General features: G+C 48.1%; 11 protein-coding genes across 11 annotated transcripts; 7 read left to right on the plus strand and 4 right to left on the minus strand.

The window, feature by feature from the left end:
- Positions 1–196: 196 nt before the first annotated feature.
- BO66DRAFT_455436 (flavin-containing monooxygenase) lies at positions 197–2,177 on the plus strand (the record flags this gene model as incomplete). The annotated part of the gene is made up of 3 exons (XM_025652090.1): positions 197–819; positions 875–1,977; positions 2,040–2,177. Exons 1-3 carry the CDS (start codon positions 252–254, stop codon positions 2,175–2,177), a joined length of 1,809 nt encoding a protein of 602 aa, XP_025502152.1. The 5' UTR covers positions 197–251.
- An 898-nt stretch (positions 2,178–3,075) lies between these two features.
- On the minus strand, positions 3,076–4,425 carry BO66DRAFT_421628 (esterase; the record flags this gene model as incomplete). The annotated part of the gene is made up of 1 exon (XM_025649976.1): positions 3,076–4,425. The coding sequence occupies one exon, from the start codon at positions 4,423–4,425 to the stop codon at positions 3,076–3,078; it is 1,350 nt and encodes a 449-aa protein (XP_025502153.1).
- Positions 4,426–5,045: 620 nt separating this feature from the next.
- Positions 5,046–6,277, plus strand: BO66DRAFT_472785 (MDR family NADP-dependent oxidoreductase; the record flags this gene model as incomplete). The annotated part of the gene is made up of 3 exons (XM_025652990.1): positions 5,046–5,727; positions 5,855–5,926; positions 5,979–6,277. 3 exons carry the CDS (start codon positions 5,046–5,048, stop codon positions 6,275–6,277), a joined length of 1,053 nt encoding a protein of 350 aa, XP_025502154.1.
- Positions 6,278–6,532: 255 nt separating this feature from the next.
- BO66DRAFT_472786 (NAD(P)-binding protein) lies at positions 6,533–7,467 on the minus strand (the record flags this gene model as incomplete). Its single annotated transcript, XM_025652991.1, has 1 exon — positions 6,533–7,467. Exon 1 carries the CDS (start codon positions 7,439–7,441, stop codon positions 6,533–6,535), a length of 909 nt encoding a protein of 302 aa, XP_025502155.1. The 5' UTR covers positions 7,442–7,467.
- A 453-nt stretch (positions 7,468–7,920) lies between these two features.
- Positions 7,921–9,063, plus strand: BO66DRAFT_421630 (NmrA family transcriptional regulator; the record flags this gene model as incomplete). The annotated part of the gene is made up of 4 exons (XM_025649977.1): positions 7,921–8,025; positions 8,078–8,316; positions 8,381–8,739; positions 8,801–9,063. 4 exons carry the CDS (start codon positions 7,921–7,923, stop codon positions 9,061–9,063), a joined length of 966 nt encoding a protein of 321 aa, XP_025502156.1.
- A 574-nt stretch (positions 9,064–9,637) lies between these two features.
- On the minus strand, positions 9,638–11,149 carry BO66DRAFT_327174 (amino acid transporter; the record flags this gene model as incomplete). Its single annotated transcript, XM_025643933.1, has 1 exon — positions 9,638–11,149. One exon carries the CDS (start codon positions 11,147–11,149, stop codon positions 9,638–9,640), a length of 1,512 nt encoding a protein of 503 aa, XP_025502157.1.
- Positions 11,150–11,640: 491 nt separating this feature from the next.
- Positions 11,641–13,310, plus strand: BO66DRAFT_455454 (aldehyde dehydrogenase; the record flags this gene model as incomplete). Its single annotated transcript, XM_025652091.1, has 3 exons — positions 11,641–11,768; positions 11,823–12,188; positions 12,299–13,310. 3 exons carry the CDS (start codon positions 11,641–11,643, stop codon positions 13,308–13,310), a joined length of 1,506 nt encoding a protein of 501 aa, XP_025502158.1.
- Positions 13,311–14,267: 957 nt separating this feature from the next.
- On the plus strand, positions 14,268–15,970 carry BO66DRAFT_455461 (NAD(P)/FAD-dependent oxidoreductase; the record flags this gene model as incomplete). The annotated part of the gene is made up of 3 exons (XM_025652092.1): positions 14,268–14,331; positions 14,401–14,957; positions 15,029–15,970. Exons 1-3 carry the CDS (start codon positions 14,316–14,318, stop codon positions 15,968–15,970), a joined length of 1,515 nt encoding a protein of 504 aa, XP_025502159.1. The 5' UTR covers positions 14,268–14,315.
- Positions 15,971–16,452: 482 nt separating this feature from the next.
- Positions 16,453–18,024, minus strand: BO66DRAFT_455463 (NAD(P)/FAD-dependent oxidoreductase; the record flags this gene model as incomplete). Its single annotated transcript, XM_025652093.1, has 4 exons — positions 16,453–16,718; positions 16,769–17,339; positions 17,412–17,701; positions 17,784–18,024. 4 exons carry the CDS (start codon positions 18,022–18,024, stop codon positions 16,453–16,455), a joined length of 1,368 nt encoding a protein of 455 aa, XP_025502160.1.
- A 1,151-nt stretch (positions 18,025–19,175) lies between these two features.
- On the plus strand, positions 19,176–21,236 carry BO66DRAFT_353179 (uncharacterized protein). Its single transcript, XM_025644801.1, has 2 exons — positions 19,176–19,214; positions 19,286–21,236. The coding sequence occupies exon 2, from the start codon at positions 19,400–19,402 to the stop codon at positions 21,134–21,136; it is 1,737 nt and encodes a 578-aa protein (XP_025502161.1). The 5' UTR covers positions 19,176–19,214; positions 19,286–19,399; the 3' UTR covers positions 21,137–21,236.
- Positions 21,237–22,272: 1,036 nt separating this feature from the next.
- Positions 22,273–23,482, plus strand: BO66DRAFT_403077 (uncharacterized protein; the record flags this gene model as incomplete). Its single annotated transcript, XM_025648843.1, has 5 exons — positions 22,273–22,637; positions 22,722–22,981; positions 23,109–23,115; positions 23,379–23,392; positions 23,475–23,482. The coding sequence occupies 5 exons, from the start codon at positions 22,273–22,275 to the stop codon at positions 23,480–23,482; spliced, it is 654 nt and encodes a 217-aa protein (XP_025502162.1).
- Between the last annotated feature and the right edge of the window lie 1,049 nt (positions 23,483–24,531).

Raw genomic sequence — 24,531 nt, forward strand, 5'->3', positions numbered from 1 at the left:
CGGGACTGGCCTTGGAAGCTCGGCGCCGACAATCAGAGCACCGGATTCCGAATTTCCGAGATAAACCTCATCCGTACTTACAAGTTACAACCCTAACTGATTGTGCCTTTCTTGGCCACCTTTTTATGAATTTGGATATGATATAACCCCCACCTTGTAAGGTCTTGAGAATCTCTTGTTGAGCATGTATAGCCTCAACAACATATGTCTAGTGTTCTCTTCCTGACCCAACTACAACTGCGATCGACACAATGGCTGACCTTCCGCCTCTCCCTGCTCTGCCAAGCTTTTCTCTCCAAGCGATTGAACCAGAACATGTCAACGCTTCCAAGATCGTTCAGAGATGGATTGGCCAATTCCTGGAAGTGATCGAGGAGGACAACCTGAACAAGATGTCTGAACTGTTTGTTGAAGACTGTTACTGGCGTGATTGCGCTGCTTTATCCTGGACCATCGCCTGCAAAAAGGGGACTTCCAGGATTCACCAATACCTCAAGAACTCTGCAGCTGAGTTGGGGCAGTTGTCAATTGTGAAGACTGGAGCGCTGATACCGAAATTGGTGACTCGCGAAGGGGTCGTCTACCTGCAGTCGGGCTTCACTTTCACGACAAAGTTTGGGAGCGGTCAAGGTGTGCTTAGGCTCGCCAATACCAGTCCATCGGAATGGAGAGCATGGACAGTTTCTACAATACTCCATGATCTGGCCGAAAATATTGACCGCCCAGTATCTGGATTGGTAAATGGCGAGTCCCGGAACCACGTCACGGTTAATGGTTCTAATCAACCGGAAACCCTGCAAGTTCTCGTTGTGGGTGGAGGTAACTGCTCATTATTCCCAAAAGATGATCTGACCCTTAACTTAATATTATGTAGGACAATCAGGTGTCACCATAGCTGCATGGCTCAAACATCTCGGGTTGCGATCACTGATTCTGGAAAAAGGCTCACGGCTCGGTCAGGCCTGGTGGTCAAGATACAAGACCGTGCAGACTCACACTCCGAGTCACACTGACGACTTCCCCTTTCTACCGTTTCCAACCACTTGGCCATACGGCATCAGCAGGGATCGACTCGCTGGTTGGATCGAACACTATGCCGAAATTATGGAGCTTGACTACGAAGTGAATGTCCCCGTTCAGACCATCGAATATGATCAGACATCTCGACTGTGGTCAGTCATCGTCAAGGAGACCCACAACAGCCAACGCGTCTTCAAAGCTCCGCATGTCGTTTTTGCCACGGGAGTTTTCGGACCAACACCAAGCATCCCCGATATCCCAGGTATCGCATCATACATGGGATCAGCCTATCATTCGAGTGAGCATACCACTGCGGCACGGATTCCGGATGTGAGGAAAAAGACCGTGACTATCATTGGATGTGGCACAAGTGCTCACGATATCGCCCAAGACTTTGTGGCCCATGGTGCAAAGGCTGTCTCGATGATACAGCGAACGCCTATCTGGTCCGTGTCAACCGACTCCATTGGCAGGATCCAATTCGCCGATTATTGCTCCCCGGACATGACAACCGACGAGGCAGATCAGCTCGACATGTCTTGGCCTCTCGGGCTTACACGTGCCTGGGGCGTGGAAATCACACAACGCATCGTTGAAAACGACAAGGAACTGATGGACAAGCTCGAAAGCGCTGGACTGCATCTGAAACGTCGCCGAGATGATGTGTCGCTTATTGATCACCAACTCCTCATCGGGGGCCATTACTACATCGACCAGGGAGCCGACAAGATGATTGTTGATGGCAGGATCGGTGTCCACTGGTGTGACCAAGGCGTGAAGGAATTCCACAAAGACGGACTCACTCTACACAATGGTAACAAGATATATGCTGACATTGTAGTGCTTGCCACAGGCTTCAAGCCGCACAATCAACACCTTTCAGGAATTATTCCGAGGGAGATTTGGGATAAGGTCGGAGATTTGGGGGAGCCCGACGAGGACGAGGAGTCGATTGGAGTATGAAAATTGCCCCTCTCGCCATTCACATCAAAGTATCACAACTAATCCCCTTTTTTTAGCTTTACCGTCCAACTGGCGTTCCGGGGTTCTGGAGGTTTTCAGGTGGCCTCAGAGACTGTCGACAGTACTCTAAAGTGCTTGCGTTGCAAATTCTTGCTGTTGAGCGCGGTTGGGTGGAGGGATATTGGGAGTCGTAGATCATGTATGCTATTTACATATAGTATCACGAGAATGCATGGCTGTTGCCGAGAGCGTGGCCGGGAAAAGACATCTCGGAGCTTGCGCAGTGTTTGGCCATCCGCAGAATAACCACGGAGAAAGAAATCAGACGACGCTTTGGAGGAAAGCCCTTCTTTGTAGATTGAGTCCCTCAGTTCTTCCATCGATTCTTGGCGCGGTTCAACCTCACCGCCAAGCGTTGTCCGCAATGGACAAGATTGGTACTTGGAGGGGAGGGTGCGGGTGGTACCTCAAATTCCTGCAGAGTTTGTAATAATCTGAACAAAGCCGCCAATAGCTATGATATCTTCAAAGATTTGCAGAGGCTGAAAAAGGCCGCAAGAGGGGCGAGGACACAGAACCAGTGGCGGTGTTACCGCCAAGCAGATGGTTAGACTGCTTCCAACTATTTTCACCGAGCTTTCAGCGACTGAGACGGTCTGTGAGGATATGGATATGATGGTACAAGAAGTCAGGATCGATGTCAATCAACACGAAGCCAACGGCTAACCTGGACTTGCTGAGCTGGGAGCCGGTGTTGTATGCAAATGCTCTTCGGACGTTTTCTTTGATAATGTTTACATGCGTCACCTCCGCCTTGGTTATATACAGTTCAGTAGCTAGTTATTATTATGATACTTGCGTTCATCTAATACTATAAATTTTATTCTACAAAATTCAAACCAGACTGAGAGCCTGCCTTGGAGAGGTATCAAAGACAAAAAACCAAAATGAAATTAACAAAAAAAAAGAAAAAAAAGAAAAAGAAAAACGCTAATACAGCTGGTAAACAGCGTAGAGCTTTTTGCCGAATCTAGCGACTTCATATTGAGCATCTCAATTGACCGTATTCATACCCGGTAACGTGGTATCAGGCTATTGACTAGCAAATTCAAATACAAAGTCCTCATCAATATCGAAATGCTTGGATCGGAATGCGCAGACATCATCCGCAATGCAAAAATGTGCGAAGAGGTCCCGAACCTGATGACCGACCCGTTCTACGACTTCTTTTGCTCCAGTGCCTTGAAGCATGGGTGCAGCTTTCCAGGTGTCCCATGATCCAAATAAAAAAGGTAAATCAATGCAATGAACAGCCCCATGTGTGGAACCTGCAGGGCTCCAGTCAAGGCTGTAAGTAGACGAGTTTCCGCCGCATGCCAAATATTTCCTATGGTATTCTTGTGTTGGCCAGACAAAAAGCCTCCCGGAGAATTTCCAGGTCGCCACGGATTTGATCACCGTGCCAAGGATTGGAAACTTTGCCCATAATGAATTCTCGTACTGTACTGGCACAAAAGCACTACCCTCATTCATGGTCCACCCAGAGAGAACAGGAACTGTTTTTGCCGAATCTGAAACTCTGGACTCTGACTCGGAAAGATCAGGCATAGGGTATCTGCCAAAGTGTGGCCAGTATGCAAGAGGAAGACCCATGTGGTTGGCCTCGGCGATCAACTTGACCTCAATCTCCAACAAATCATGCGTGGTGAGACTCTGTGGTTCTGTGCCAATCAAGGCTTTTGCGTATTGAGAGAGCTGCTCGACTCCATTGTCCGCATAAACTTCACCGAAGGGGGGACTCTGTAGGATGACACGCCGAAACAATCCTTTGGCATCATCCACGATCGTCATCAAGAACGCTGAGTGTGCACCAGCGGATTGCCCGGAGATGGTTACCTGCTTGGGATCCCCTCCGAAGTGTTGTATGTTCCGACTGACCCATCGAAGCGACTCGAGCTGGTCCATGAGCCCAAGATTGGAAGGCGCAATTCCATCAACTGGCATGAAGCCAAAGATACCAAGGCGATATGTGACATTGACCACAATGATGCCCTTTGAGGCCAGAGATCCCGGGTAGTAACAATCAAGATCGCCGCCACCGGAGAGATAAGCACCGCCGTGGAACCAAACGAGAACGGGCAGTTTCTGTGACTGCTCCAAGCCTGACTCTGGCATAGTTATTGTCAGATTCAAACAGTCTTCGTCCATTTGACGGTCCAATTTAAGATCCCCTGTGATAAAGTTCAGGCGGGATGGTCTTTGAGGACAAATGATGGCTGGCTTCGTGCAGTCAAATGGGCTGGGCCAATTTTCAGTGAGTGTTGGGCGCTGAAACCGACTCGCCGTTGCGTAGCGCAGCCCACGAACGTGTACAAGACCATTTGATCGTTTGGCCAAGATCCTCCCTCCTGGCAGCTGGATTTCGACCTGATTGGAATCCATTCTTCTTGTTCTGCAGTATTGAGAGTGTAGATCACGCTGGGAGGAGGTGAAACTCTGGGCGACCGGAGAGTTATCACCACGGTGATTTCAAAGACCAAACGGCGTGGGACGAGGAGGTCTGCAGTGTGTGTGTGAAGACGTTTCTCGGCAGTCATTCTTAGGGGACTCAAACAATCGAGCAACAGACCACTAGTAGTCATATCTCGCTCTTCGTGGCAAAGTACATCCAACAAAAGCCTCGGAAAGTAATGTTGCGTGGCGCCGGATTACGATTGGGGATCAAAGCGGCTCGGACTTTCGGGAACCCGGGCGGCCAGGAACACCTGGCACTGTAGCTGACGCCTAGGGTTGACTGGCCCGTCAACGAACCGCCTCACAAGAAGCTGAGTGACGGGCTTCTAGCAGTTGTCGGATACCAAAAATCCCGATCTCTTGATTGTCGGGTTCCAAGCAACAGTGAAGAAATGCATTACAAATCTGTCCGTTCTCGTGGCCGACATTACACCATAGCATCTTGTGAACCCAAGAATAACCCTGTCGCATCCTCGCGAGCAAGAGTGCCATTAATCCCTCCACTGCACCGTTGGCATTCTATCGAGAAAGCTGCCTTCCATTCAACCATGATCCAGAACAAAGCGTTGATTTTCAAAGAGCCCCCGGAGGCGCTTCCCGAGAAAGGGAAGCACTTGGATCTCCGAATTGGGGAATTTCACCCTGACGCGGAGCCGCCGCAAGGCGGATTCACTGCCCAGGTTTTACATGCCTCCCTTGACCCTTATCTGCGGCACTGCATGGTCCCTGCGGGCGCGGCTAGGGATGGCTTTCTACCAATGGCGCCCGGGAGCGTGATTTCCAACTCCTGTGTAGCGAGAGTTCTCAAATCTGACACTCAGAACCTGGCTTGCGGAGACGTGGTGATTGGCATGGCGCCAATTCAAGAATATATTGTCGTCGCAGCACATGAAGTCGCGGAATTCGAGAAGTTGGACAACCCTTTGGGGCTGGACCTCAAGTTGTTTTTGGGTCCCATGGGCTTTCCGGGACTGACAGCTTACTCGGCTCTGTACGAAGTGGCCAAGCCTAAAGCAGGTCAGACGATCTTTATCTCAGCGGCTCTGGGCGCCGTGGGCCAAGTTGTTGGCCAGATTGCGAAAATCGAAAACATGAGAGTTATTGGCAGCGTTGGTAGCGACGAGAAGTTGAGACTACTCAAGGACAGGATTGGGTTCGATGATGGTTTCAACTACCGGCGTGGCAACATCACGGAGCAACTCAGAAAAGTCGCACCCGAAGGCATTGATAGTAAGTCAACAAATTCCAGAGTCGAGAGACGGGTCTCTTGTCGCATTGCCTCCCCCCCCCCCCCCCCCCCAGCCTGACACCCCAAGTATCGCATGGCATTAGCGACGTCAGACTAATCTTGGGGCAGTCTACTTCGATAATGTTGGGGGTGAGCAACTGGATGCAGCCATTGAAGCGATGAATGACTTTGGTAGAATTGGTAAGTCTTCTGTTATGGAAATTCGGGATCGATGTTAATGCTGGGAAAACAGCGCAATGTGGCTACTCGTCACAATACAGCGTTCCCCATAATCAACGATATGGCCTCGTTAACTACCCACAAATCATCTCGAAGAGGGTCAGCTGGCGAGGGCTTCTTGTCATTGATGAAAATATGGGTAACGCATATCAACATGAACACCGGGAGAGAATGTCTAAATGGATTGCCGCCGGCACACTTACCCCGATAATGTATGACATTAACGGTATCGACAATAGCGTGCAAGGTCTGATTGAATTATTCAAGGGCAACAACGTTGGCAAGGCTGTGGTTAATTTTGTCTCAAACTAGCTGGATAAATGCAAACCTTTTCCGCGATAGCTTTTATCTTGTTGAGCTACCACTGTCCGGCCCGCTTCCAGTCACTGCGTTCGTTGTGTATGGGTCGAAATAAAGGCGATTACGAGTATAAGTGTTTACTTCTAACTCCTTGACACCGCGTTGATTAGTGTTGGTTGGGATTTTCTTGGTTATATTTTTCAAGAACCATAGTGGGGTTCTCAAAGGCCTAATTTGCACGAGCTACATTTCAGGTCACACATCAAATCAAACAACCTGCCCCTTCTTCACTAGTCCTTCATCAAGTAGCTCTTTGACGGTTCGAAACTTGAGTCCCGTGAAATAGATCTCCCTGTGCTTATCAACCCTTGGCTGTGGGAATTTCAGAGCCTCGCTATGCCCCATAATGTCAAACACGGCCCCGTATTTTGCCATTTCATCCGTAGAATTGATGTAATCTTGAATACACTCCGCAAGCGATTTGTGAGTCAGAGTGTAGCCGGGATCACGTTCCTTGATAATCTCGTAGAGTTCGGCCCAGGTAAGTTGTTGACCAGACATATACGTGACGCGTTCCAATGGAACTTCGGTTTCTGCCAAACGAACAACGGCGTTGGCGGCATCCCGAGCAGGCGTGCAACTAACAGTCTGAGTTCCGCTCCCGTAGAGCTTGAAGGTTTTCGCTTCATGATCCTGCACCCAGAAAGGGTCGTCAGGAAGATATCGCTGCTCCGTCGGAAGCACGTAGTCGATAAGCCAGCCAAGGCTGACGATGGTCCATTCAACCGTGTTCTGGCTGCTGAGGAGAGAAGCGATTTGACGAACGCCCTCGGCCTCTCCGTAAGGTTGATCTGGGACATCCTCGAAGTTGCCAATCCAGATAGATGGAAACAGCTTCTTGCACGTAGGGATGCTTTTGCACGCTTCCAAGAGCTCCCGGTGGATCTGAACTATGTCTGGCGCACTAAAGCTCACGGTGCAGATCACCGCTTCGCATCCCTCAAGGAATTTTGACATGGATTTCGCAGTGTACTCTATCTCGTACTGCACAATTGGAAGCGATTCGAAATGCTGCTTGCGAGTACGACTAAGAGTGATGACATCGTGGGAATTCGCAAGAAGTGCATCAACCACATAACGGGCGACACATCCGGTTCCGACAATTGCGACTTTCATTGTGTTCTGTTGAGGAGACTTTGAAGTGGGTAAGCTTGTGTCAGGGGTCAGAGTTGATTGATGTGATATCCAGCCCAAGGAAAAAGCACAATATCATGACGCTGCTTTTTATACGTTTCTGGGCAACATGCCTGGCATCGCGGGACTTAGAGAACGACTTCTACATCACTGCCTGATCGGAAATGGTACGCTTCGCGACGGAACCCGGGCGTTGCGAGCGCGCGGACGCCGCCACACAAGGTTGCCGAGGGATGCCTGGCCCCAGAACATTCAATTCCCACGGAAGCGGAACTCGCAAACCCGAAACGCTCCGTGGACTCGAGCCCCGGGCCTTTTTCATCCTCACCCTAAACATTACATAAAAGCCCGTCTTTTTTTTCCTCATTGGCTTGCGCAACGCTGCTCCCTACTAAGTCTACAGACATTGCGCCTCGTTAAAAGCGACTTATCTTGTGTTTATTTGAAATTCAATTTGCAATATGGTAGTTATTGCTCTCGCCGGTGGGTCTGGTGACCTGGGGAAGATATTGTTGAATGAACTTGTCGCGTCCAAGAAGCACGTCTGCTACGTGCTCTCCAGACGGGTAAGTGTGCACCGTGTTGATCAAACATGATTATCCTACTAATTATAAACAGGCCAAACCAGCCGAGGGTCCTGATTCTCCAGAACACTTGGCAGTAGACTATACCAGTGTTGAAGCCTTGACCGAAGTCCTCCGACAAAAGAAAGTCGAGGCAGTCGTCTCAGCATTGAATTTATACTGGGAAGGGGTACCCGCAGCGCAGCTTAACCTGATTCGTGCTGCTGCCCAGTCTGGAACGGTTTCTAAATTCGTTCCCAGTGAGTTCAATTTGGACTACAAGCTACCGGACGAGTAGGTCTTACCATTTCTCGCGGTTGTTACGGAAATATCTTCCAATGCACTGATCGCTTTCTAGCATCCTTGTTTACCCACCTAAATTGCAGCAGGTAGAAGCAGCGGAAGAATTAGCGAAGTATCCGCATCTGAGCTGGACGCTGCTTCGAAATGGTATATTTCTCGACTATCTTGGACTGCCCTACCAGCCTATTCAAACTTCTTTAACGCCACTGTGGCTCTTTCTTGACCTCGACCACAGGATTTGTCATGTTCCTGATGACGGATCACAGACACTTGTACTAACTCACTCAAGCGATGTGGCCAAATATCTCGAGCGCTTGATACGCCTCCCGGGTGAGCAATGGCCCCGGGAGAGTGCTGTCATCGGTAACAAGATACAAGCTAAAGATATCGTTAGTATTGCTGAGAAGGCAACTGGTGAGTTGTGCGAATGGTCCAGCTCATATTCATGTCTGGATAATTGACGCGCATTTTATAGGGCAGAAATTTGAAATCGTTTTCGACTCGATAGACAATATTCGAGGTGGCAAACCAGCAATCTTGCCATCAAATACAAAGCAAGAGGTGCTTGGTGGTGATATGGAAACGCTCTATGCTGTGGTTGCTGGCACAATTCTTGCAGCGGCTGGAAACGGATACGACATTCCGGGCACCGATCTGAGTAACCTCTTCCCGGATGTACGCAAGACATCTATTGAAGACTTTTTGAAGTCATGCTGGGCGCTGAAAACGAAGGCGTGAAAGTGAAAGGGCTTTTCGACCAAAACAATGGGGCTCTAGGACAAATGTTATGCGTTTTCAGTTTGTCCCAATTTTCAACGAGCCATCGTGGAGACGCAAGTCTCGCAGCTGGGACATGACACAATATTCGGATTGGGATAGAGAGCATCTGCTGGAAATCCTGAGTCTTGTATGAGCAGCGAACAAGTAGATTTCGTGTCGACGACTCAACCCAGTATCTCGTAGTACCGCCGAAGGAGATCTAACCTTGCATTTGTAGGTGACGGCTGCTTGGCGATGACTCCTCCTACGGCTTTTACAAGATATTGAACAAGCATATCGGGCTGCCTTCGGTGACACCGGCCACTATCCCTTGGTAATATTGATCGTCAATGCATTTTTAAAGATGCCCTTACCCAGGGGGGAAAAGATAAAGCTGGGAGGGTGGTCTTTTCGAACTTTGAAATACCTTTTTTCTAGACGCAAGCATTTCTCTTGTTTGGTTTGCGTGCTACACATTACGTGAAAGATTTCTCTAATTGAATTTTGAACAAAAGACTTGATTGTACAGTACAGAAGGACTCATCAAAGCAAGCTAAGTGACGGGCGCTAAATTTAGTTCTCGACCCATTGACTCTGTCGGAGGTCTGAACTTCTTCCGACCGGAAACAAGATAAAAAGCGACCGCCAAAGCCAGGAATGCCACCAAAACTATCGATGTGTAGTTCATCGTGCTGGGGGTGACATCCTTGTAGGGAGGGAAGGAATAAAAAATCAAGGCAAATAAGGTCCACAGGACCGCAACAATGTTGCAGACGTATCCGAAACGCCCAAGCCAAAATGGTCCATGTGGAATAGAATCCCGCCCTCGCGCAAGAAGGCAAACAATGCAGAACGAGTAGCAAATATATTGCAATTGAATCAGGCATCCTGAGAAGGCGTTGAAGGCTAGGGAGGAGCCCAGGTACAAACAACCCAGCAATGCAACGAATATGCTCGAATAGACATGAGACCAGAAAGGGGTCTCGTATGGCGCCGGTGCGATTCTCTTGGTATATTGTGCAAATATGAGTCCGTTATCGCGAGCGATACTCCAGGCAAGCCGGGACTGCCAGGTTTGGATACTGAAGACAGCCCCCAAACCTCCGAGAAACAGCATACACTGAAGCATTATAGGCCCTGCAGTGCGCCCTTCGAATATCTGCATAAAGAGGGAAAGAGATGAAAGACCGATGGATGAGTTAGAAACATCCTTGATGTTTTGTATGCAACAGAGCACCGCAATTGCCATAGGCCAAGATAGCACGGCGTTGATAATGACGGTACCAATCAAAGCTTTGGGGATGTTTTCCCGCGGATTTGGGATTTCCTCGGCCATATGTGTCACAGCGTCAAGACAGGAAAATCCCCAGTTGACGCCTAAAAGACCCGTAAGAAACGATATGCTATCAGGCCAGCCAGTTAGATTGGTGAAGTCGATGAAGATGAATGTTGCAGGTTGTTTGACTGGTGCTCGGGCAAGCATCGAAACGAAGCAGATGAAGCTCGCTGCCAAAGAGACTGCCAGCCAAAATCGACTCAGAGCCGGCAATATGTCTTCCCGGCAATTGAAAACAAACATTATGAGGTTGATAGCCTGATAAATGACGAAATTGACCCAGGCGGGCAACTCAATGTAGCCATGTCGAATTCCATACATAGCACTAACCATTTCCGCCAGCGAGACCAGCATAGATGCACAGGCGCACACGGCAGAAGCCCAACTCAAATGGCCAATGACAAATGCACTTGCTTTGCTCCATGACTTGGGAGCCAACACTGCAGCCCAGTAATACTGGCCTCCGGCGCTTGGGTATGCTGAAGATAACTCGGCGAGGCAACAAGCCATGCAAAGAGAGACTAAGTAGATCGCAACCTGGCCCCATATCAACGTCGTTTGTCCACCACTTCCGATAATCACACCCAGCGATAGAATCAAGGCGCTAGGTGCCGTGCAGATGGAATAGCCTATTGCAAACACGCTAAGCAGGTTGAATTTGCGAGGAATATCCACGACGCTACCGATCACCGAAGGGTCGGAAGCGTCGTTGGTATTTAGATTCAACATGTCATCCCGATCACCAAAAGCTATTGTATTTTTGGGATTCTGTGCCACTGAATATTGATCCTCGGGCATTGCGGCGGCGAATCGATCGAAGAAGATTGTCGTATAGGTTTGACACCGTGGTCAGAGAGATCACAAATTGGTGGGCAACTGTCCTGAAAATATGTGTTGCGGAATGCAAGTACGGGACGCCCCAAGTTGTGGTCGGTGGCAATAGAAGAGATCACTACCCAGTAGCCGTAAAGAGTGAGTGTTTACGATCATTCCGGATAGCCTAGAATTGGTTAATTCCTGCTCGTAAAGTTGGATTTCAATGGGAGTGGGCCCTTGGCTAGATTCGGTAACTCTATACGATGTCAATTTCCCCGTTGATTGTCTCGAAATGAATTGGAAGCCCTGGGACTTGGCGAACACCCAAGCGTATAATTTAACAACGCCGAGATTGTCTGACTTCAGAAACGCCACATTCCGTGAAACCATTCTTGCGCTTCAATATGTCTGACCTTGCCGAATCCATCACAGCGCCAAATGGCGTGACGTACATCCAGCCTGTTGGTCTTTTCATCAATAACAATTGGGTTTGTTCCTCAAACAGTCAAATGATAAAATCGATCAATCCAGCGTATGCTTTTCTGCGAAGCCGACTATGCGAATTTGGGTTAACAAATCATGTTAGAACCGAACTTGAAATTGCCTCTGTATATGCTGCCACTGCCAGCGATGTGAACAAAGCTGTGGGAGCCGCACGAGCTGCGCTTGGAAATGATGCTTGGCACGGCTTAGACGGGACCTCTCGCGGTAAACTACTCTCGCGATTGGCGGATTTGGTTGAGCGCGAGCAGAAGACATTGGCGACAATTGAAACAATGGACAACGGGAAACCCTACAAAAACGCGCTCGGTGACATCGCAGAAGTCTTCAATGTATTTCGCTACTATGCGGGCTGGGCAGACAAGCAATATGGTCAGACGATTGAAACCTCTCATTCAACTGCCGCGCAAACCATTCGGGAGCCCATTGGAGTCTGTGCTCAAATCATCCCGTATGTCATCAAACATCTCTCGCTTTTCTGCGGTGAGCAGGCTGCCTATCCGGCTGTGGTTATCCGAAGAAAAAAGTGTTTATCAGCTTACCAGAAATTTGTTCAATTAGATGGAACTATCCGCTCGGCATGGCAAGCTGGAAACTAGGCCCGGCCTTAGCTTGCGGCAACACCGTTGTCATAAAAGCAGCGGAACAAACGCCACTATCTATATTGTATCTTGCGAACTTGATAGTTGAGGCTGGATTCCCACCAGGTGTTGTCAACATCCTGAACGGCTACGGAAAAGAAGCTGGCTCAGCTCTGGTCCGCCACCCCGAGGTGGACAAGGTCGCTTTTACAGGTAGCACCGAAACGGGCAAGGAGATCATGAAAATGGCCAGCGAGAATCTGACAAACATAACGTTGGAGACTGGCGGGAAGAGTCCTCTGATTGTTTTTGACGATGCGTACCTCGACAACGCCATTCAATGCGCGCACTATGGTGTCATGGGAAACATGGGCCAAATTTGCACTTCAACGTCTCGGATCTTCGTGCATGAAGACATTTACGATACATTCTGTCGGCGATTTGTCGACTTCACGGCCAAGATCAGCATTGTTGGCGATCCATTTGAGGTCACCACATACCATGGACCTCAAGTCTCAAAGGAGCAAAGCGAGAAGATCCTGTCCTTTGCCAAGTCAGCCAAGGATGAGGGTGCCGTGATCTTGACTGGCGGCTCGACTGCTACCGACCGCCCGAATGGCAAAGGTTTTTATGTTGCCCCTACCATTGTGGCTAATGTTCATTCAAACATGACGGTGTATAAAGAGGAGATCTTCGGACCACTTGGAGTAGTGATGAAGTTCCGCACGGAAGATGAAGTCATCGCTCTTGCTAACGAAACCAAATTCGGGCTCGCGGCTGCTGTCTGCACGAGAGATATTGCCCGAGCCCATCGCATGACCCGCGAGCTGAGATCTGGCATGGTGTGGATCAATTGTAACCAAGGAAGTGATTACCGAGTGCCTTTTGGAGGAGTCAAGCAGAGCGGAATTGGCAGAGAACTCGGCCCAGCGGCACTGGAGGCCTATTCCCAGCTGAAATCGGTTTTTACCAACCTTTGTCCGGCCGTATAATTGACTGGAACATCGATATTATCATATCAGCTAGTTCGGAGATGAATGAGGTTTGAAAAAAACCAATTGCCTTAGTTGCACAATCTATGGAGACGGAAGGTCGGAAAGTAATTGGTGTTGAATGAATTTTGCGTGAAGAGGGATGGACATCCACACACCCTCCTAATTCTCCGAGTCTTCTTCGATATTGGGGAAAGGGACGATGATCAATCCCTCATGTTTCGTCAAGCATTAGTGTTACAGTTTTCTAATTCCCGTGGCCTCTCAATGAAATGTTGACATGCATCTGATCGCGTGGCTGCTGTGAACGCGAGCAAGTCGGTGCCCCTAAATTCAAACCCCGAACCTCTCATCGAACAACCGTGCATTTCTATTCTCTGGTCACCCTGACACGCCCATTAGCAGCGCTATCAGAACTCCATAACTACTGCTTAACATGTTTAGTGCTTTTCACGATAAAGATGTGAAAGTAGGTCAAATATTTCTGATGATACCATACAGCATTGCGATATCGCAACGATAAACCCCACCTTATTTATTGCACTACCACGGGCCTTCGAGACCGACGATATCTTTTCGACGTAATACCGACTACTTTCCTGATAGCTTATCAGTGATGGCTAGTCAAATCCAAGCGATATTGTGTTGTGAACAGCATTTTGCTACATCTCCTGAACGAGAAAGTCTATTCGGAAAGCATGCGCGCTTATCGCCTCTTGTTGGTGTTTCCAATTGCGATGAAAGTGCTCCAAAAGGATTATCTCTACCCGTATAGCATTTCCGGATATAGCAGAGTGGATACCGGGGAGCGAAACTCCGGCTACGGCTGTAGTATGCTGGCAATGGAGTGCCGACGGCCTTTCTAGCAAACTCCAGGCTTTGTTGAGTTCACTTTTAAAACTCTCGATAGGATCCTTCCAACTTTACAATCTGAAGATTCCGTAGTGTTTCTTAATACAAGACTAGAGTGCCAAAAAAACAAAAACTCCGACTTACACGTGAAAGATGGCCCTGGTCGAAGGTGTGTGAACATGAAACAGGACATTAATGATAACGAAAGACAGCTAAGATGTGAATCTGACGGAGCTAGGTATCTCTCGGGAAGTGGTTGATGCGATTCACGAAGCTGTAACTCGCGATCCCAAACTTCCTAGTGCCGATCCAACAGTATCAGCATGGCAGCTGCCTCCGCATCCTACAATTGCCAAAATCCAGTCATCGACTCTTCCGCAGGTCACTGATTACGTCGTGATCGGTTCTGGTATCACAGGTTGCAGTGTGACTCAGGGTATCCTTGACATGGATCGTCAAGCTCATGTCACTGTGTTAGAGGCCAGAACCTTTGTCAGCGGCGCCACTGGGCGCAACGGTGGCCAGCTCGTATCACCTGTCGGGCGAACATTCACAGAGATGGTTGAGCGACATGGCAAAGAGAACGCGATACAGATGACTCAATTCAGCTTGATGAACGCTCAGCAACTCCGTGAATTGGTTCGCGATGCCGACCCTCAACTGAAAACGGAGAGTGAGATGCGAGATGTGCGCAAGATAATGGCCGTCACAGACAGAGAATCATGGCAGAAGGCCGAGACTTCTCTTGATGCTTTTTGCGAAGCGTTCCCTAGCCAAAAGACATACCATCGCGTTGTGAGTGGCTATGATTTGCTAAAGGTGAGTTGAACCGGCAAAATAGATCCTTTTGGTTATGGCACTCATAGATCTTCAAGAAACATAATGTGAAAGGCGCTATTGGAGGATTTGACCACGAAGCTGCTGCTCTTTCACCTTATCGCTTGTTTACCGGAATCTTTCAACGGCTGTTGGAAGCCCATGCCGACCGACTGTCCCTTGAAGCCAACACACCGGTTATTGCAATCGATCACGAAGAACCGGCCGAACACTCGAGTGAGATATCAAAAGCCTACCCTTACATTGTGTCTACACCACGCGGGCGCATCAGGGCCCGCCATGTTGTTCATTGTACCAATGCATTTGCTGCTCATCTGCTTCCAGCATTGAGAGGACATGTTTATCCATTCCGAGGCACAATGTCCGTGCAAAGTATGGGAGCCCGTTTCGAGAACAAGGGAGACCGCTTCTCCTGGAGCTCGATAGAGCAGACTTCACTTGATGCGACCTCAAATCTCTACAGAAGTGGCCTCATGTATTTACAACAGCACGCTCGCACGGGCCATATTTGGGTGGGCACTGAAACAGCAAATATTCTAGACGTCTTGACTGCCGATGATTCCAAAATATCCTCTGATGCTCGCCAATATCTTCAGAGCTTTTTACCAACTTATTTCGAACAACCAGCGGTCTCACAACCTGAATTAAAAGAGATCTGGACAGGAATCCAAGGTCATACTTCCGATTGCCTTCCACTAGTGGGATTATTGCCGGAATGTTTGACAGCACGCAAAGGAACCGGAGAGTGGATCTGCGGAGCGTACAATGGCTATGGAATGGACAAAGCCTGGTTGTCTGGCAAAGCCCTCGTGGAGCTGATTATGGGGAGAGAAGCCCCAACCTGGTTCCCTCGGTGCTTCTTGATCAATGAGGCCCGATTCCTTCACCAGATGAACACAAAGCATATTTTGGAGAGGTTCAAACAGCTTGCACAGAACGCTCCTCAAACTACGGCCAAGGCAAGTCTTTGAATCTAGGTAAAATTAGGGCCAGCTGTGCTTTGAGCTACATGAGCTTTATTCATCCTTTACTTTGTTATTTAACAGTGTTCGTTCTCATGTTTACGCATGATACATCTGATCTTGATTCCTACAACAACCATTTATATTGAGTACAATTATCATAGTAAGCCTCAAGAGCCATCTTGACTTGCGTCACTCTAAGCCTGTTTACTCCCATTGCCACCTCAAGCAAAACGTGTTCTGTGCTTAAGTTCTTTTTGCAACGTCCAGAACACCGCGAATGTTAACCAGCAAATAAAGTCATTTCGACCTGTCTAATGTTCCTGATCACAATCTCTATTACATCGTAGGACCATTATAACCAGCAGGGTTTCATTCGCAGACTCTTCTTTCTGTTTTAACAAAGGACTGCTATATGTGCGGTGATTGCTTGATTAGAAAAAAATGTAGCAAACGAACAAAACTTTGACACCCAAGATGAGAAAGAGGTCTTAGAGATGAGACCGACCCGTGGAAGCACGCCAGCTATCTAAGACCTTGTTTGAGCCATTCTTTAGCCGGCTCTCTGTTTCTTCGAAGATTAGAGGTAGCCCCGTATCCTGATACGAGACACCACCAACCACCATGTCAGCCATAGCTTTGGCTGCGAGAAATATTTGAGGCATGCCATGACCCGTCCAGCCTCCCATTACAAACAACCCTTCTTTTCCGGGGATTGGCCCCAAGCGAGGCACCTTATCGCACGAATAGCCCATTACTAGACGTCTTAGTACCTTGCTCGTGTCGTGATCTGCAGATGAAACTTACTGCCTGTCCAGATCTCTTGGACTGAAGCGCCACTCTGTTCCCAGCCTCGGAAATGACGCTGCATATATCCATCGAAATACTTCCTTACACCAGTTATAAGGGTACTATCGTCGACATTTCCGTACCACTGGTTCTTGTCTGCGAAGTAGGCCGACCGAGCCCCTCCAACGATGATAGAGCCGTCTTTACGCGGGATGAGGTAGTCAAAGTCCCAGTCGCTGAACCTGAGCGAATAGGTGTTGGTTAGCAAGGGTGCAGGCTTAGGCGTCGTTATGTGGCAGCTGACTGCTCGGTACGGAATGATGCGATCCTTGTATTCAGGGAGTAAGGCCTGCGTGTAGGCGTTGGTCGCGAGAACAATCTTCTTGGCTTTGATGATTCCACGGTCTGTGGATATCTTCCACCAACCATCCGAATCAGCCGCAGTAGACAAGTGCTCGACTCGAGTATTCGTCTGTATGTTCACACCTCGCTCGAGTGCGCGATGGAACATGTGACGGACCAGTTTGTATGGCCATATATGACCTGCGGTGTAAGTGAAGCAACCTTTCGCATCCTTCACACCTGAAACCTGGACGTCAAGAGAGGTGAGGACCTGTACTAGCAGGCATACGGTACGACGAGTGCAGAAAAATGAACATACCATCGCAGCTTCAGTACCACTCGTATACCAGACATCATCCAATGCTCTTATGCCAGCATCTCGCAGACTTTGAATTTCTCTAGTGGCGGCTTCAACTTGCTTCTCGGTAAACACAACATCAGTCGCACGCGTAAGCACCATCTCGCACTGGATTTTCTCCTTCTCGACAAAATTCTTCACGGCACGGACATTGGCCGCTTCGAATTCCACAAGCTCCTCTGCAGCTGCTGGACCAAATTCTTCACCAATGCGAGAAGGGCTGGCGTACAAATCAGGCTTCAGATGGCCTCCTAGGTAAATTCATGGGAATCAGAGATCCTCTTCTCATTTTCTGATGGCTCGGTGAAGAATTTGGACTTGCTTCTTGATTACCATTTCGTCCGGTGGCCCCCGAACAAAGCTGACGGGCCTCGATCACTACGACTGAGGGATGCTTTGGATATGAGTCCAAGATATGCGTTACAAGAGACGCAGCACTGTAGCCACCTCCAATAATCACAATCGCACTTTCAGATGGAAGGTGATCCGTGGATCTGATATTGTCGATGTCCCCGTCTCCGTCCGTCCAAAAGGTTGGCATCCCGTTTGGATGCGGGAATTGACTGCGGCTCATGATTGTAAGGGCACTGCGGAATAACTTCAGGTTGTATTTGTCTGGGCGTTGACTGCTTGCAACTGGATCAAATGTCACAAGCATTGCTTGCTAGCTCGCCAGCTATATGGAATCGCATAAATGGATGATGCAATCACCACCTCTTGGGCCTTTAGCTTCCATGGTCTTGTTCCTTGCGCCACCTTCGACCAGTATTCCTCGTACTATACTTCCTCAATAGGCATATCAATATGCCACTAATGACTTCACATCGCTATGGCTCCATTTTCCTTCTGTGGAGGTGTGACCTTACGTACTACTACTAGGTAGGTAGGTAAACGTATAGACTTTCCTATCTGGGGGTTTGGCAATTCATTACGTAAACGGTTATCAGATCGGACCCCAGTCACCCGGACAGGCATCTTATCGCCACCCACAGCGATTACAGCCCCCACCGACTCGTAGCCTTTCTAAGTGATTTGGATGAGACGTGATCTCCGCACGGAACCACGAGCTGGAAATGTCAATTGGGGGTTGCCTAGGATCCTTCGCAATGCCAGTCGTGATATTTGCTTTCAGAGCTGAGGCCGCCTTTAGCTTATCAGATGATAAGCCCCTCCCTTGGGGTAAAGAGCAAAAATACGCCTTCTCACACGCAACATTACGAATTCATGTAGCAAAGTCGTGCTCAAAATGTAGAGCAAGTCATCTCCTATTGAACCATGCTGCTGGTAGCGTCTAGGTTGTAAGAGCGTGGAAGCAACGATTGAACTTAGGTCGCTCGGGAAGCCTGGAGTAGTGCAGCACAGATGTTAGCCTTCCTTCCGTTTTTGACAGTAGAATATTCGGTGAGGCATGTTAATGAGAAATGATGAACAGAGGCCACGGGCAAGACGTGTGTGGTGTAGATTTCAAGTCCATGAGAGGTCGACAATGAACTTTCCCAAGTAGAATGATTTCCGTGGGGAGGAAATGTACCCATGGATTTACCCCGCATTCCAAGGCTTCATTCACGTGTGGGGCCCGATAAGGCTACAGCAGGTGATTCGCCAGATGTCAATTGCTGACTTGGAAGATAAGTTTCCTATGCGTCTTCGTGTACGCCCGAGGCTCTCGTCATCTCATCTTCAACAGCAACACATCCAGCCATGTCTACAAGAAATTATCATTCAAAGTCCCGTGGAGGCTGTTCCACCTGCAAATCAAAACATGTGAGTCTGCATGGGAATCGAGAGCAAAGTATCATATGGCCCAAGTTGTAGCTTACGATGCTTCGGCTTAGTTGAAATGCGATGAATCCAAACCTTCTTGCAAGAGATGTCAAGAACGCGGAGTCATTTGCACCGGTTACACTCAAAGCATCAAATGGCCCGCAAAAAACCAGTTTACTCTAGGCATGGTCGGCCAGAGTAAGGCACGACCAAGACATCAACAGTCCATAGCAAAAAAAGGTGCCGGCGGGAAACCCTTCAGGCTCTTTGAAAATCCCAATGTCGAAGACAACATATTCTCAGGGCTGGAGAATCTGAGAGATGAAGACCTTGGTAATGAAGGCCTATGGGTGGACTCTTCTTTGCTCAACGGCGAAATCGACCTTTCGGCAACCTCGGCGCCTTTCCCTTTGCTGACTGGCACAGTGGGCTGCTCTCAATTAACCGATGACCAATTTACCCATCTCACAACCTCAGAATTCACGCAGAGTGCCTCACAGATCAATCTCGTTCCTAGGAGCAGTCCTATCATGACCCCAGTCGACGACTACCAGGGTCAGAGGCCTGTAAAGGCTGTTAGTGTGCCCAGGCCTGCTCTTCGTCACCTATCGCACGAGGAAACAGAGCTATGCTCCCATTTTTTCAAGGTCGTGATTCCACTATTCTGCGTCTGGGACAACGTCATCAATCCTATGCGGACCATGATTGATTCCCTTTGGCAGCATTCAGCGCCTCTACAGCATGTCATTCAAAGTATGAGTGCTGCTTGTTTGTCCAAGTCGCTCCCTCGAATGAAGGCAATTGCTTCTCTGGAACATAGGAAGGCATGGGCTTGTCTTAAAGACTGCTCCAATCAAAGTTTAGCCCAGGACGATCGACTCATATCTGCATGGCTCATTGCTCACACATATTCATGGCTACATCCACAGAACCTCGGCCTCGACATCTTCGATCGTATTAAATCTATCGTGTTCAATATCGACTTGCGTGAGCACAACATTGAAACATCCTTCGGATTCTTTCAGAGTGCTATGATCTATTCCGACATGCTTCTCGCATTCATGCGAGGAAGACCTGTTCCCCCCGCGCCACAAGTTGGACTTGACTCTTCTTATCAAGATATTACGGAGCCATCTCACCCGTGGCTCGGTATCTCGTCCGAGACTGCTCAGCTTGTCACAGAGGTGGGGTATGTGATTTACGAACAATGGAGGAGGCAATATTCGATCAATGGTTTCCTAGAGGATGCAGAGATAGACGGCTTCCGAGCCTGCCTGAAACAAGCCAGATGTATTGAAAGACAACTTCTGAATTACACGCCCGGTCAGGCAATTGTCTCTGTCACCAGAGAATCAAATACGAATCCGATGGACTTGCAGAAAACGGATGAAGCGTACCGTTACACAGGACTGTTGCAACTCTATCGCGTATTCCCAGATCTACTCGTGGAGCGCTACACACCATGGGATAAAGCGAATTTTCTTTCGGTGGGGCCCCCAACTTCGCGGCCTACCAGGCAAGAACAGAATGCTTGGCTCGCCAACCTCGCACTTGATATTCTCGACAAGATTAGTACAATACCCGTCGAGTCTGGCGCGCGTTGTCTGCATCCATTCGTGTTTGTCGCCGTATCGGGTGAACTTCGGTTTGAATCATCTAGCAACGCAGAAGAGACCTTGATGGATACCAATCAATTTAGAGCATTTTCGACGAGTGATACCAAGTCGGCTATCGAGATTGCTCAGGCGCGACAATTCATTCGCGCCAAAATGTCGCTCTATTCTGAGATATTGCCGGTACCCAAAATAGGCCATATCTTCCAGCTGATTCTCAAAATTTGGAGCGCCATGGATGACAAACCAGGGTTCATCTTCTGGCTGGATATTGTTCACCGTGACAACTTGCATACCCTTTTAGGCTAAATGCATGTCAAAAGGTCGCGGTTTCAGAGCCTGATATTGATCTCTGTGCCCAAGACATTCTCTAGCCCGTTCTATCGCGGCACTGGGAATGAGATACTGCAGATGAACATATTGCTGCTGTCTATCAGTGTATGCTCTGGATATCCGGTCTGATGCCTAAGTTGCATAATAGCTATTGGACGGCAGCCACCCACTCCCAGGCTGCAAACGGCCGACCAGCCCTTCCAACCTTCGCAGTTATCCGCGAAGGAAGATCTAAGAAGTGTTTCTGCCTGAGGCATATGTCCCGCGATTCATAACATTCATCGAGGGACCGCGGCCACCGATAAAGGCAGTGGCTGCCTCGCAAATTTGTTCGATCAGCAACAATACCTTAAGGCAACATATTGGCACCTTAGGCCTCGCGAGAACTATTCGTTCATCACACTACTTCACTACTCCGGCCCTTATATATGGAAACAGCTTTCCAGCTTGCGTCTTGACGAGAATACACATGGCAAATTGTGTTTTGAATTTCTGCAAATAAAGTAGATTCCTTCAAGATCTCACGGGGAACTGTCCCCCGGCCGTGAGGGTGCCACATTCACCTCAGAGCCACCCATCTTCTTGCAATGCATGCGGCGACGAGGAGGAAGAAGAGACATGATTGTGCGCCGGGGATGTATACTCGGCGTTGGTGCTCCGGGTTGGGCCTAATGTGGACAAGGAGATGACCACTATTGTGCCCCAAAACTGCTTTATTGGATCATGATGGCGGTTGTTCCTTTGATCACCCTTCATACAAGAATCTTAGTGATTAGGACAGGGAAGGAGAATAAAAGGATCGGCGGAGAAGGGAAAAATCAACGTAGAAGATATTTTGGACTTACGCGCAAAGCATAATCGCCATTGTATTCGACACCGCATAGGCCTGCTATTCGAAGTGCAGTGCTATGATGGTAGCGATCATACTCCTGCCCAACAGAGATTGTATAGTCATATATCTTACGCCCTTTTCTGTAAGTTGATTGCTTTTGCCTTTTTTTTTTGTCTCGGCTGTAGAGGAAAGCTCCAACCCCAGAGCACTGGTCCGACCGTCAGCTTCTTGCTCGGGGGGCAGATGCAGGTTCTAGTTGACGGGAATAGGCGAGCAGAAGATGAGCATGTGCCAGTGTAATGAGCCTGAAGAGCATGCCCGCCAGCGTGGTGCCCGTTTTACACACGGCCAGATTCATCAGCGTCGCTTCGGCGGTGTCGGGGTTGCAGCGCATGAACTTGGGCGCCATGACGCACATATACACGAGTCTCACCATGGCCATACAGGCGTAGCAGGTCCAGCGCAGCTATTTCTGGATACCGACGAGCTCCATATACATCAAGAGAATCGGCACCTTAGTCGTCCAGAGCTTAAAGGCGATGAGCACTGTGATGACCACGGCCATGCATTTGAGCCAGTTGAGACAGTTGGCTGGGTATATAAATCCTGGCATAATCCCCGTGATTATCCTCCTCTCGAGGGGAGGTAGTATCCGTCAGTCCTGATCGCTTGTTGCTCTGTGTGAAAATAAGCCCCAGAACTCACGCTGAATAATAATATTGTTTATAGAGAAGGCGATCGTCGCGAATGTCAATCCGGGGAAGGGGAGATATGTAAGCGGGCAGAGGAGATTGAGTGCAACTTTCAAATATCCTTTGGACTCTTTCAGAGTGCTGCGCGGTCTTTTCTTGGTTATTGGAAGAACCATACAGTCTGCAATGAGCCGTTTCTTGTGTACTTGGCAACCCATCCAGCATCGGAGAGCCACAAAGCCCGCACACAGGACAATGAGAAGCGTCGTAACGGCCACATAGGCGTTGGTGATGAAGGTACGTTTGGTCGACATACTCCCGCTGTTCACTGTCAAGGCTTATGGACAACTCGGCAAAGGCTTTTGACGATCAGAGGACGGGGAAGCAATAGGTAAAGGTTAAAATATAAAAGTTTCATTTACAGAGCAAATGTAAGACCTTGGTTTATTCTGCACCATTAACAGAGAGGGCCGTACGCATAGGTTAGACGAAGGTCAAGTGTGAAGAGGGACGATATTAGGCCTGCTTGATTTTTGCCGCGGCCCAAAAAGCCCTTCTCAACATCTACCTAATGTCTCATGGCTCCAAAAGTCCCTCTAGCCCCTTGTCACACAGCAGATCCACTTTAGCCCACCTTTGCAAGATACTGCCTCTTGGTATCTATAATGGAATAACAAACAACTTGCTACTATAGCCAAAAGCTCATGCGTGAGTTCATCTTCAAGCAGTTTATATATTAAATGACAAACATCTATACAGAATTGCTAGATATGATAAAATCGGTATATAGAAAACTAACGGTGAGCTAAAGAGTTAATTCATTAACTAAATTTAAAGATCAGCTGGTGCGGCCTAATGTTCACTACTCAACTTACACACTAAGACAAATTAGAACAAGGAATCAATATCGCTATTCTACATAATTACAATATTTCTTCTTCTTCTTCTTCTTCTTCTTCTTCTCCTCCTTCTTCCGATACTTGCTTACATATAGGAAAGAGAACTAGAAGTTATTGTATAAAAGAATGACGCCATTCTACGGCTTCTAAGAAACATGTTTAAAATCATATCTCGCCGCTAGTTGCTAGATCTGCTTAATATTTCTGGTCCCATAGCTTCCCAGAGGTTTTTGTATATCGCGGTAGCAAAGCTTCTATATTCAATATCTAGAAAATAAATTCAATTCCAATCAGAAACTATACAGTTTTTGCTATAGTCTCAATACTTTTCCATGTTTTAGTATTATCACTTTTGTTCTTAAAATATTTATAAAAAACAATCCATTCTATCTAAACTGGATTGAATCGGTACACTACTTCAAAGCATTTTAAAACCTCTACTATACTTTTTATAATCTTTGTCAACTTGGACATCTGTTTCACCAAATAGCTGAATAATATAATATAGCATCGCGCCCGTTGGGGGGATTTTGCTAATCTTTGTTGAATATGAGTTATTTTTCTTCGAAGATCATGTAAAATCTAGATTATAATTGTGCAGATGTATTGCCTGTATAGATATACAGTAATGTTGGTAAATACCAAGAATATGTTTTCAGCTCCTGACATGCACTTTGGGGCTGTTTGTTGGCTAGTATGAACAATGTCAGGTTCCAATTTGATACTCTATTGCTATTGGCATCCTTGCTCAGAAAATGCAAAGTGGGCTGTGGGGCTCTTCGGTAAGTAATCTTCGTCTCATTCTAAGGGATGAACACTACGATGCACCAGAACAATAGCTGTCTGTTTTTCCTAGAGAGAAATTGCGGGGCTCCAGCCCTTACACTCGATTGCAGTTTATACCCGTATTCTCCTTGAGTTTTCACTTCCCTGAAGCTCGAACCAACT

The sequence above is a fragment of the Aspergillus aculeatinus genome, assembly GCF_003184765.1.
Source record: "Aspergillus aculeatinus CBS 121060 unplaced genomic scaffold BO66scaffold_35, whole genome shotgun sequence".
Classification (NCBI taxonomy): domain Eukaryota; kingdom Fungi; phylum Ascomycota; class Eurotiomycetes; order Eurotiales; family Aspergillaceae; genus Aspergillus; species Aspergillus aculeatinus.